This window comes from Leucoraja erinacea, chromosome 32, assembly GCF_028641065.1.
Source record: "Leucoraja erinacea ecotype New England chromosome 32, Leri_hhj_1, whole genome shotgun sequence".
Classification (NCBI taxonomy): domain Eukaryota; kingdom Metazoa; phylum Chordata; class Chondrichthyes; order Rajiformes; family Rajidae; genus Leucoraja; species Leucoraja erinaceus.
Window position 1 is genome coordinate 23,962,891 of NC_073408.1, and position 13,815 is coordinate 23,976,705.

General features: G+C 43.9%; 1 protein-coding gene across 2 annotated transcripts in view; it reads right to left on the reverse strand.

Annotated features, from left to right (window-relative positions):
• The window catches only part of LOC129712455 (CMP-N-acetylneuraminate-beta-galactosamide-alpha-2,3-sialyltransferase 4-like), a 154,754-nt gene that overhangs the window by 51,751 nt on the left and 89,188 nt on the right, over positions 1-13,815 (reverse strand). For both annotated transcript variants that reach the window (XM_055660905.1, XM_055660904.1), the window contains one exon: positions 1,399-1,487. In XM_055660905.1, coding sequence (XP_055516880.1) covers positions 1,399-1,414 — 16 coding nt within the window. In that variant the 5' untranslated portion in view covers positions 1,415-1,487. The remainder of the gene's footprint in view (positions 1-1,398; positions 1,488-13,815) is intronic.

Sequence of the window (13,815 nt, forward strand, 5' to 3'; positions counted from 1 at the left end):
TTCTGCCCCTGAGATTTGGGACAGCACCTCACCGCTTGTTTTCCTGTTGCATTACTCCCGACGAAAGGTTCAAAGGAAAGGACGGAAGTGAGATAGAGGCATGGTTTATAGCAGGAAGGAAGCTTTGTAACTGAATGCTCCACGCTGACATTTTTTCAACTCATTGCCCTCAACGAGGTTCTCTGCATTTATCCTAACATTACACCCTGGATACAAGCTAATCTGCCACCAACCTTTGACTCAACGTAAAAATGTTCCCCCAGCTGTGTACCAAGTGATTAAACATGGTTGAACTCTCACTACAGGGATGTAATGCTGAGGCTCTACAAGTTGCTGGTCAGGCCGCATTTGGTGTATTGTGAGCAATTTTGAGCACCATATCGGAGGAAGAATGTGCTGGCTCTGGAGAAGGTCCGGTGGAGGTTTACAAGAATGATCCCAGGAATGAGTCGGTTAAGCTTAATCCCAGATCCAACGCTTAAAATGTGGATTGCAAGTATGTTGGACACCGCACATCTTGAGGAAATGCGATTCCTCCTAATGGATAAATCAGACCAATTCATAATGAGTTGGTCTCCATTTGTCGTCTTTTTGGAATCATATGGTGCAACACAATTGTAAAAACTAACTGTTTCAGGACTGGACGAGGGTTGGTCAAGATTATAAACAATGATCTCCTTAACCTTTTTTTTTTTTTTAAATGTCTTATTCTCTTTTTTCTATTTTCTTTTTCTCAACTTTCTTCACTCATTCGTCTTTCTTCTCTTTCTTCACACACTATATATCTCACGCTTTTCTATCCTTTACTATCTAATTTATTTTTCTTATTCAAATTCGTATCGTAAGCAATGATGAGCGTTTGTTGGCACTGGGCCTGGACTCGCTGGAGTTTAGAAGGATGAGGTGGGATGTCTTTGAAACATTCAGAATAGTGAAAGGCTTGGATAGAGTGGATGTGGAGAGGATGTTTCCACTGGTGGGAGAGTCTAGGACTAGAGGTCGTAGACTCAGAATTAAAGAAGGTTGCTTTAGGAAAGAGATGAGGAGGACTTTCTTTAGTCAGCGGGTGGTGAGTTTGTGGAATTCATTGCCACAGAAGGGTGTGGAGGCCAAGTCATGAGGTATTTTAATGGTGGAGATTGCAAGATTCTTGATTAGTAAGGGTTGCCAAGGTTTATAGGGATAAGGTGGGAGAATGGGACTGAGAGTTAATGGTTATTTCTAAGACTCAGCAGGCCTGAAGCTGCTCGATATCCTCATATTCCACTTGCTTTCCTGTCATCAGTAAACTTGAAAATATCACACTTATTCTCCTGGACGTTGACAGGGATTGTTAATCGAGGGGGAGCAAAGACCGATCGCGGTGGCACCCGGTGGCATGTGCTCATCTCTGCTCACCTGATTTCCAATTCATGGTTGTCGCTCAGCAAGCTGCTCGCAGGAATCACATGGATCTCTCGTCACTGCTTCATCGTGGCTGCCTCCCCCTGGGAAAGGATAAGGATCTTGTTAGAAAACTGTAGGAAGGAACTGCAGGAGCTGGTTTAAACTGAAGATAGACTGGAGTAACTCAGCGGGACAGGCAGTATCTCTGGACAGAAGGAATGGGTGACATTTCGGGTCGAGACCCTTCTTCAGACTGAGTCAGGGGAGAGGGAGTCTAGAGATAAGATGGGGTAAAGGTGTGAAACGACAGATCAATAAATAAATGATGGGTCTTTGTCCCAAACATTATGGAGAAGGGTCTCGTCCATCTTCTTGTTCAAGAAAAGCACAGAAATGCAGATGGCTATAGCACAGAGGGAAGCCATTCCATTGGCTGCGTCTATGTGCTCTGTACAAGAGGAGTCTAGACCTCTTTGTTTTGCAAAAGTCACAAGCATCCCCTCAGCCTTTCCCAAAGCCCTGACATTTCTTTCCGCATTTAGACACAAAAAGCTGGAGTGACTCGGCGGGACAGGCAGCATCTTTGGATAGAAGCAATGGTGACGATTCGGGTCGAGACCCTTCGTCAGATTCTTTCCGCTCGTATATTTCTCCAGTTCCTTCTTGTACGCTACACTTGAATCCACCTCCATTACTGTTCCTTGCAGTGCATCCCAGACAACAACCACTCTCTGTGTAAACCAGGGTTTTATAAGACTTGAACATACAACATGAAACAGGCCCTTCGGCCCACTAGTCCACACCGACCAGCAATCCCCGTACACTAGCACTATCCTACACACTAGGTACAATTTACAATTTTTAACTAAGCCAATCAACCTACAAACCTGTATGTCTTTGGCATCTTGTGTCACCTGTTCTCATGCCAACCACCTCCTTCTGATGCCTGGTTCTTGTCCCCTGGACCAGTAGGAACAGTTTTTCTCTATCTATTCTGTCTGTTTTCTTCATGTTTTTAAACATCTGGTCCCTTCACATTTCTTCATTCCAGGGCGGCAACAATGGTGCAGCTGGTACCAGAGGTACTCACGGCACCTAGAGGCAGGGATTCCATCCTCATCAGTGTGGAGTTTGTATGTTCCCCTGGTGACCGCGTGGGTTTCCTCCGGGTGCTCCAGTTTCCTTCCACACACCAAGGATGTGCGGTTTTGTAGGTTATTTGGCTCTCTGTGACATTGCTCCTGAAGTGAATGAGAAAGTGGGATAGAATAGAACTAGTGTGAACTAGTGTGCAGTATAATGTGGATAAATGTGAGGTTATCCACTTTGGTGGCAAGAACAGGAAAGTAGACTATTTATCTGTATGGTGGCCGATTAGGCAAAGGAGAGATGCAACGAGACCTGGGTGTCATGGTACACCAGTCATTGAAAGTAGGCATGCAGGTGCAGCAGGCAGTGAAGAAAGCGAATGGTATGTTAGTATTCATAGCAAAAGGATTTGAGTATAGGAGCAGGGAGGTTCTACTGCAGTTGTACAGAGCCCACACCTGGAGTATTGTGTACAGTTTTGGTATCCTAATCTGAGGAAAGACATTCTTGCCATAGAGAAGGTTCACCAGACTGATTCCTGGGATGGCAGGACTTTCACATGAAGAAAGACTGGATAGGCTCGGCTTGTACTCGCTGGAATTTAGAAGATTGAGGGGGGATCTTATAGAAACTTACAAAATTCTTAAGGGGTTGGACAGGCTAGATGCAGGAAGATTGTTCCCGATGTCAGGGAAGTGAAGAACAAGGGGTCACAGTTTAAGGATAAGGGGGAAGTATTTTAGGACCGAGATGAGAAAAACATTTTTCACACAGAGCGTGGTGAATCTGTGGAATTCTCTGCCACAGAAGGTATTTGAGGCCAGTTCATTGGCTATATTTAAGAGGGAGTTAGATGTGGCCCTTGTGGCTAAAGGGATCAGGTATGAAGAGAAGGCAGGTACAGGATACTGAGTTGGATGATCAGCAATGATCATATTGAATGACGGTGCAGGCTCGAAGGGCCAAATGGCTTACTCCTGCACCTATTTTCCATGTTTCTATGAACTGGTGTGAGTCAGCGTGGACTCGGTGGACACCATGCCTTTGATTTTCCTGCATCTGCAGTTCCTTCTTAAACACTTTATCTACTCCACTACGAAATCTCCTCAAGGTATGCCTACTTTGAAGAGGTTTTTCTCCTCCTCCCTCTGAAAGATCAGTCTGAAGAAGGGTTTCGGCCCGAAACGTTGCCTATTTCCTTCGCTGCATAGTTGCCTCTGCACCCGCTGAGTTTCTCCAGCACTTTTGTCTACCTTCGGTGGGCAGAAAGGTTGGTTTCTATGCTGTTTCTCCAGAAAACCAAGCACCCTGTTTCTCCAGTCTATCCATACATCTAAAGCCCGTGAGCACAGAACAATACAACACAGCAACAGCCCCTTCGGCCCACAATATCCATGCAGAACACAATGCCAAGTTAAACTAAACCCCACTGCATGCAGCTGAACCATATCCCTCCATAACCTGCATTTCCATGTGCCTATCCAAAACCCTTGGAATTATTTTGGTGAATCTCGTCTCCAAACTTTCACCCCCTGCCTGAAGGTTTGGGAACAATAGCTCAATTATTCTCGTTGTGACCAAAAGCAGTATTTAATCATTGTTCGGCATGGCTTCCTAGCTCTTCCATACGCCTCTTGATAAAAACAACCTGGGTTTTGCATGTTTTCAATTACTTTTTCATCCTGCCGTGCCACTTTTCATAAACTATGCACACATCAACACAGTTACCTTTATTGCTACATCCGTTATAAAACTGCACATTGTTTTTAGCACCTGCACACATTAGACTACCAAAATGTGACACCGCGCCCTTCAGATCATTACATAGCTTCTGCCGCCCATCTGCTCATTCCACTAGCCTGTCCATATACCTTCTGTAGTCCACTATCATTCCCCTCACTGTCCATTGTGCAATCGCTTTTTACATCATCTGGACTTAGAGGCGCAGTGGTAGAGTTGCTGCATTACAGTGCCAGAGACCTAGGTTCAACACCCTCTCCGAAGACTACGGAAAGCAGGTCTCCCCACTACACACCTACGAACTTTTTATAGTGGGATAATCGAGAGCACATTAACCTACGGCATCACTTCCTGGTTCGGGAGCTGCAAGGCGTATGAACGGCACCAACTAGACAGGATTGTGAAGACCGCCAGCAGGATTATTGGTGCTCCACTCCCTTTCCTGCTGGACTTATACAGGAAGAGATGTATCAGCAGAGCCATCTCTATCATCAAAGACCACTACCACCCATCGCATCACATATTCTCCATCCTGCCATCTGGGAAGAGGTACAGGAGCATTAGCTGCAAAACCAGCAGGATGCTCCTCAGCTTCTTCCCGCAGGCTATAAGACTGATAAATGGACTTTGCCCCCTGCTAAAGTATCGCGCACCAACCACCAACCTGGACACACTGCAGCAGAGCCACTGTCGTGCCGCTGCCGATCGGAACGCCTGTTGATGTTTAGTAGAGTGTTAAATTTGTTCATGATATATGTATTTTATTTCTATTTATTTTTTACTGCACACTGAATGGACACTGGTTGAGCAACTTTTTTTGTTTCCTCTGGGTATGTGAGTACTCAGGAAAATGACAATAAAGATATACTATACTATATCCAATCCAATCCAACTTTATTTGTTAAGCACTTTAAGACAACCAATGTTGACCAAAGTGCTGTACAGAAGAATAAACAAGACATCATAAACAGACAACATAACATAACAGCTCACATAAAGCGCAGAAATTACATATGAAATACAACAATAAATTAAAAGACATAAAACATGAGTTAAAATAATAACCACGCAACAAAACAATCAAAAATAAGAAATTAAATCAAGTAAATAAAGTAAATAAAGTCGACATCTTACTGGGTATCAAAGGCCACGGAGAAGAGATGGGTTTTAAGAAGTGATTTAAAAACAGAGAAGAGGCCTGTTTAATGTGGAGAGGCAGATCGTTCCATAATTTGGGTGCCGACACAGCAATGGCACGGTCCGCTCTGAGCTTCCGCTTAGTTTTAGGCTCACTCAGGAGCACCTGATTATCTGACCTGAGAGAGCGGGCGGGTGTATAAGGGTGTAGAAGTCAGATAGGTAGGGCGGGGCAAGACCATTTAGGGATTTAAAAGCAAATAAAAGAATTTTAAAATGGATCCTAAACTGAATAGGCAACCAGTGGAGTGAGGCTAAAATGTGCGAAATGTGCTCATGTTTACGTGTGCCAGTTAAAAGACGTACAGCTGCATTCTGTACCATCTGGAGACGGGCGATGGAGGACCCACTAACCCCCACATACAGTGCATTGCAGTAATCCAGCCGAGTGGTAACAAAGGCGTGGATTACCGTCTGAAAGTGCTGCCTTGACAGAATTGGCTTTATTTTGGCCAGCTGCCTCAAATGGAAAAAGCTTGATTTAACAACAGCCTTGATCTGACTGTCAAATTTAAGCTCAGGGTCCACTTTAACCCCTAGGTTTGTGATGCTTGATTTGATATACTGGGCCAGGGAGCCCAGATCTACAGGGGGGGGGGGGGGGGGGGGGGGGGCCCAGTGGTGCCACCAAAAACCATTTCTTCCGTCTTTTTATCATTAAATTAAAAAAAGTTCAGAGCCATCCAGGCCTTTATGTCGTTGAGACACTCAAGTAACAGTCCGACAGAGCATTCATCCTTCTTTTTAAGAGGCACATAAATCTGACTGTCGTCTGCATAAAAGTGGAATGAAATTCCATGTTTCCTAAGTATGGAACCAAGCGGGAGCAAATAGAGAGAAAAGAGGAGAGGGCCAAGAACTGAGCCATATACTATAATCCCAACTAAGGGTGCTGTCTGTTTAGTTAGTATGTTCTCCCCGTGACCTGCATGCGTTTTTATCCGAGATCTTTGTTTTTCTCCCACACTCTCATATTTCTCAGTAAATATGTACACCTGTTCAAGGTGTTAATATTTACTGAAAGCAACGCTGACCTCTGGGGCGCGTCACTGTTGACTTCCCTCCAGTTTAAAAACTAAACCACTGCTGTTAATAAGACTGAGCTAAATGTTTATTCTTGCCCTTTGATCTTGATGACATCTATCCTGTGCTGCCTTATGAAACGCCCTTTGGAAGTCCATCCATGTAACAACAGCAGTTGCCTCATCTACTCCTCTATGGCTTCACCAAGTGAATGAGAACGCTTTCCTTTCCGAACTCTGACAGTTTCTACAATGATTGTAAATGTATTGATCAAAGAGCTCATAGCTTCTAGTGTGACACAGTGGTGCAGCAGTAGAGTTGCTGCATTACAGCGCCAGAGACCAGGTTCAATCCTGACTACTGGTGCAGTCTGTACGGAGTTTGTACGTTCTCCCTGTGACCATGTGGGATTTCTCCGGATGTTCATGGGTGTCCTCCCACAATTCAAAGACGTACAGGTTTGTAGGTTAATTTACTGCCGTGAATTGCCCCAATTATGTTGGACTATACTACTTTATGGGTGAGGGATGGTCATCGCAGACTCAATGGCCATAGTCTCTACACAGTCTCTGAGCTAAACAAAACATTCCCATCAATGTGTAGGAAGAAGCTGCCGATGCTGGTTTACGCTGAAGATAGGCACAAAGTACAGGAGTAACTCAGCGGGACAGGCAGCATCACTGGTGCAAAGTAATGGGTGACGTTCCGGGTCGAGACCCTTCTTGATGTGAGATCCTAGAGGAGCAAGATAGACCACTCCTCGAAAAACGCGTAGTATGACGTGTGTGATCGTCGACGCCATTTTTCGAGGCATTTATTGGGCTTCCCCCACACTGTCATGGCGTCCTTATCTAAATTTCATCTCACTGCTCTGCTATCAAGTATTCTAATCGTAAATCTAAACGACCCGACCTGTCATTCTTTAGGTTCCCCAATAAAAAAGAAAGGTGAGAAAATATTTTTATTATTTTCAGTCGATATTCTGTCGTGAAAATGTTATTTTCTGTTCTCCCATCAACAGCCATTGGGAAACTGGGTTTGTCGGTACATTAGAAAGTTATTAGACTTATTTTTAATAGATCTTTACTTACCATAATAATAAAGACAATTTTAACACTTCTGTACATTTTAGGTTTTGTTCTTGTAAGGGATTTATTTCCAAAATATGGCCCGCGGACACATCAGGCCCAGTGACCACGGGATTTTTCGAGCTCAGATTCGTGTCCGAGAATGCGGCGGCTGTTACCTATTATATCCCTCGAATTGTCGAGACATCACAAGCAAAGATCACAAGCCCGCCGTGAAGAAGGGTGCAATCAAATATTATACAACTCTGCTCTATCATCTTTGGGTGCAATGGTGGGTCGGGGGGTTAGGCGGCGGCGGCCGCAATCAAAGATACGAGAGGAGCTCTGCTCTATAATATTTGGTCGGAATGGGACGGCTGCGCGTTATAATGTGGTATCGTTCCACTCCCTCTCCCCCCCTCTCCCTCCCCCCCTCTCCCCCCTCTCCCTCTCTCCCTGCCTCCCTCTCTCCCTCTCCCCCCTCCCTCTCTAGAGAGAGAGCAGCTCTCCCCTCCCCCTCTCCCTCTCTCCCTCTCTCCCTCTCTCCCTCTCTCTCCCTCTCTCCCTCTCTCTCTCTCTCTCCCTCTCTCTCTCTCTCTCTCTCTCTCTCCCTCTCTCTCTCTCTCTCTCTCTCTCTCTCTCTCTCTCTCTCTCTCCCTCCCTTCCCTCTCTCCCTCCCTTCCCTCTCCCCCTCCCTTTCCTCTTCGTGAGAGTTGGCAGCTCTGCTATGCCTTGGGTCCAAAAGAGGATAGAAAGAAAATACTTAATGGTCTTTGTAAGAAGATTTTAATAAGCTCTTCTACATTTAAGGTAAATTGACATATTAGAGGCAAAATACATCTTCAACATACAGATCTCCACACAACTGAAAACAATTGCATTTAAGTGATATATCATCCATTGTTCAGGCATGTAGTTATGATCATCTTTTTTCTTATTAGTTAATCCTAAATGATATCTCCTGTAATTTCAGATGTCAACAGTGGGTCCAGAATACTCATCGACAAGATCTCCTGCACCGAACTGCAGAGTATTTGTCAAATAACTGCCGTCTTATGTACATTGTGTGAAATTGTGATTTGTTAACTGCACAAAACTAATGCAAATGGCGATATATTTATTATTGTATCTACGTTGGACATTTTGCTCTTTGGTGTCAGAACGCGGGGTGGGAGATTGCAACCTTCACGTGGTCCGCCCTGTTTCGACAAATGCAATCAACCCGGTGTGCACAGTCAAATAAGATCAAATAGAACAAGTTGTCCTACAACTTTAGGCTGTGCACGCCATACGCAATAAGAAGAAGAAGAAGTGTCAGAACGCAGTCTGAAGAAGGCTTCCGACCTACAACGTCACCTATTCCTTTTCTCCAGAGATGCTGCCTGACCCACTGAGTTACTCCAGCATTTTGTGTCTATCTCTGTTTAGATTGGACTCGTGGGTGGAGATTGCGGCTGGTCTGGTGATCTAGAACGAGGGCCAAAGTCTCAGAATATGGGTCATGATATTTAGTAATGAGACAAGGAGCAGTTTCTTCACTCAAGGGCTGGGAATCTTGGAATTCTTTATTGCGTGAGATGGTGGAAGTCGAGCCCTTGAAAGGAGAGATATTTTTTTTCAAATACAAAAAGGATGAAGGATAATGGAGAGAATGTGGGAATAAGGTGTTGAGTTGCAGGATCAACAATAATCTTACTGATGGTGGTGTGAACTTAGATGGCTTATCCTTGCTTCTATTTCTTACAGAGACACAGCACGGAAACAGGCCCTTTGGCCCACCGCGTCCGCATTGACCAGCGATCCCCGCACACTAACACCATCCTACACACACTAGGGACAATTTACTCATATACCAAGCCTACAAACCTGTATGTCTTTGGAGTGTGGGAGGAAACCGAAGATCTCGGAGAACACCCATTCAGTCACGGGGAGAATGTACGAACTCAGTACAGACAGCACGCACTGTAAGGCAGCAACTTTACTGCTGCACCACCATGCCGCCCTTAATCCAGTAGGGCACTAGGTTACAATAAACTTCCTACATATTCCAGGAATGCATCTCATAAAAAATGGGAGAGGTTTAAATGCATTGTAAAATCTGCTCTCAGTTTCCTAGATCGGTATTGCTCTAATGGCCTCTTTGTATCATTTTCTTTGATTTAAACCATCCATTGTTTTGCATTTAGATTTTATTTTTCCCCTGTGGATCACAAGGCACTGTTTGTTTCAGGGGTGACTCTAATCTCCAGCGTAATTTGACAAGACAGCCAAGAGGGCAAACACAGGCAGTTCAGAGCTGCTGCCTGTATCGCATGAGAGAACAAGAATGAGACCAACTTGTTTTTTGCAGATCATCAACCCCTGACTGATGTTATCAATGCCGATGGTGACTCAAGGAGACTCAACCAGGTGGTGGTTTACAAAGGTCCATGCCCATTGTTCCTCATGGCATACCACCAGCCTCAACAGATCACCTAGTCATAGAGTCTCACAGCGTAGAAGCAGGCCCTTCAGCTCAACTTGCCCACGCTGGCCAACATGTCCCATCTACACTAGTCCCACATGCCTGCATTTGGCCCATACCCCTCTAAACCTGTCCTAACCATCAAATAACCTAACAGAACTGTCATATGAGGAAAGATTTAAAAGACTAGGCTTGTATTCACTGGAGTTTAGAAGGATGAGGGGGGATCTTATCATATTGTTTACAGTGTACTATGTTTACAGATTCTGTTGTGCTGCTGAAAGTAAGAATTTAATTGTTCTATCTGGGACAAGCTAGATGCAGGAAATTGTTCTACATGACAATAAAACACTCTTGTTAGATGCAAGGGGATCTTATAGAAACATCTAAATGAATAAAAGGACTGAACAAGCTAGATACAGGAAAAATGTTCCCAATGTTGGGCGAGTCCAGAACCAGGGGCCACAGTCTTAGAACAAAGGGGAGGCCATTTAAGACTGAGGTGAGAAAAAACTTTTTCACCCAGAGAGTTGTGAATTTGTGGAATTCCCTGCCACAGAGGGCAGTGGAGGCCAAATCACTGGGTGGATTTAAGAGAGAGTTAGATAGATCTCTAGGGGCTAGTGGAATCAAGGGATATGGGGAGAAGGCAGGCATGGGTTATCGATTGGGGCTGATCAGCCATGATCACAATGAATGGCGGTGTTGGCTCGAAGTGCCAAATGGCCTCCTCCTGCACCTATTTTCTATATTTCTAGAACACTCATCCAGCAATCCTCGAGCCCACCAGCTCATCCCGTAGTCAATTCATCAGCTTTTCCATAAGAACTTCCATCAGTTCTTCCAAAAGAATGACAATCAGCCAATCTCGATTACCCTCAGCCCATCAAGCAGCCCCTTAATTCGCACAGAAGTCTGAACTATTGAATGCTCACTGCATCTCTTTCCATGTCAGCAAGTTAATATCCAGCTGCATATGAACCATGTGAAAAATGAATAAATAGATGCATGTGGTGCAGTGATTTGTGCAGCACTATAGGCCTGGAGACCAAGAGGAGTTCACCATTGAACGGAGTTTGAACGGGGGGCTTGAGGCCCCCGACCGAGGAAGAACAAAAGGAAGGGACTTGAACTTTATTTCGCCTTCCATCACAGTGAGGAATGTGTAGGAGTCACTTTGGTGAATGTCCGTATTAAAATGTGTTTTTGAGTGCTGTTGCTTTTAATTGTATGACTGACCTGGCCAATGAAATTCCTCGTATATTGCAAAACATACTTGGAAAATAAAATCTGATTATGATTCTGAAAAGCCTTTCCCTTCCATACTCTTTCCTCTCTTTGATCTTTTTGCAGCTGACTGCCTTTCTGTACTTGTTGCAAGAGATTGTCGCGGCATCCAGCATCCTCGGAGAATGTAGAATTAAAGGCAGAGGCAATGCCAGTTTTAAAGATGGTTATTTGCCTCAAGATTGGGTTATTGTATCTCCAGAACCTCCCCAGAGGCTCTGGGAGACACAAGGTTCAAGAGGGAACACAAAAAGCCTAATTAGGAAGAATATTAAGAGTAAGATTTTCAATTAAAATACTGTAATTGATGGAAACTTGCCTTTAAATTGGTTCCTGGATGAAACCCTGATGGTTCTCACATTGTCTCTTTAAATTTACTCTCCTTTTCACACTTGCATTAAAACACACAGCCACCACCATTCACAGTGATACTGCCCGGCAGTCTCATAATTACAGTCAACACAGCTACCTTGACAGCCACACAAAATGATGTAAATAAAAATTGTTTTCCTTGTTTAAGAAGTTCAATTTAGAATTATTTGAAATTGTGGGGGTTGGTACAAAATACTGTTGACCCACAAATGTGTTGCTATGAGACATTCACATTTAAAAATCCATGTCTCAAAAAAAGTAAGAAGGTTATTTGACCAACTTATCAGATGAATTTAAATATGTAGGTATGTATGCGTTAGTTTTGCTCAAAGTAAGAAGGTGCCCATGTTATTTGACCAACTTATCAGATGAATTTAAATATGTAGGTATGTATGCATTAGTTTTGCTCCTAATTCCCTTCTCCAAATCATTAATATATATGGTAAACAGTTGCAGCCCCAACCCAACACCAAGCCTTGTGGCAAAAAAATCCAGGAGATTAGTCAAACATGCTTCTCCCTTTCATAAATCCATGTTGACTTGGACAGATCATTTTACTGCTATCCAAATGCCCCATTATTGCATCTTTAATAATTGACTCCAGCATCTTTCACACCACCAAAGTCGGGCTAACTGGTCTGTAATTTCCCGTTTTCTCTCACGCTCCTTTCTTGAAAAGTGGGATAGCATTAGCTATCCTCCAATCCACAGGAGCTGATCGTAAATCTATTGATCGTTGGAAAATGATAATATATATAAATATATATGTATGTGTATATATGCATGTATGTGTATATATGCATGTATATGTGTGTATATATGTATGTATATATATATATATATATGTATATATATATATATATATATATATATATATGTATATATATGTATAATATGTATGTGCATTTGTATGTGTGCATGTATGTGTGCATATGTATGTGTGTGTATATATGTGTGTGTATAAATATATATATATGCATATATTTATTATTACTATATAATTATATATATAATTGCCTTTATGGTTTATGTATATCATCTTACAAGACAAATAAATTAATAGTGATGATTTAAATCAAAGTTGCTTCTGATACATGAGAATAAACTTTATTATCTCTAACTTGCCTCTCACACACAGACACACATTCATATAAATATATTAAATATATATACGTTAAATTTAATTTTTTGCAGTGTGTGTTAAAGCAATACAATGCAAGGGAAACTACACAAAGGAGGGGGCTGTTCCCGCTACAAGATACTCGAGGATCTTTGCTTTGGATCAAAGATTATAGCGGAGCTCTATAATCTTTGCTTTGGATCACAGCGGGTGGCATACCGGAAGTCGCGTGTCGCATTGAAAAATGGCGGCCGTGACGTTCCGTCACGTACTACACGTCAGCCCATTGAATTTCGTGGCCGGTGTGGGCAAGTTGGGTCAAAGTGGACTGTCGGGTCGGAGCGCCACGCCCGACCCCGCGACGTAGTGCAGCCCATGGAGTGCAGCAGCAGCAGCGCCTTGCCCGTGGCCCCGTCAGTCGGCAGCTCGGCCAGCTGTCCGGCCTTCAGACCTTCGCTTACTGCCGACACCATCATCGGTTCATGAGTTGGATTTGGATGGGGTGCTGGACTTTGCACGCGACATCGTGCGGGCCAAAGCTCCTCAGCTGGCCTGCCGGCTGGGCTTTGTATGAAATCCAAAACCCGGACCAACTCATCATTCACCCAGCCACGGCCGAGTCGTTCAACTTATTGCCGTTGGGAATTTGACCCTTATTTTGACATTTTGTCCCTTATTTTGGAATAAGAAAGTTGGCAACACTAGATCTTACACTGCACCTATATTGGCTGCATGGCGGCGCAGCAGTAGAGTTGCGCCTTACAGCGCCAGAGACCCGGTTTGATCCCGACTATGGGTTCCGTCTGTACATAGTTTGTACATTCTCCCTGTGAACGTTCTCCGTGTGCTCCGTCCAGTTTCTTCTCACATCCCAAAGACGTGTGGGTTAGTAGGTTGTGTCGGAAGGAACTGCTGATGCTGGTTTAAACCCAAGATAGACACAAATAGCTGGAGTAACTCAGCTAGACAGGCAGCATAACTCAGAGAGAAGGAGTGGGTGACGTTTCAGGTCAAGACCCTTCTTCAAAATTGCTGCTCCAGAGAAGCTGCCTGTCCCGCTGAGTTACTCC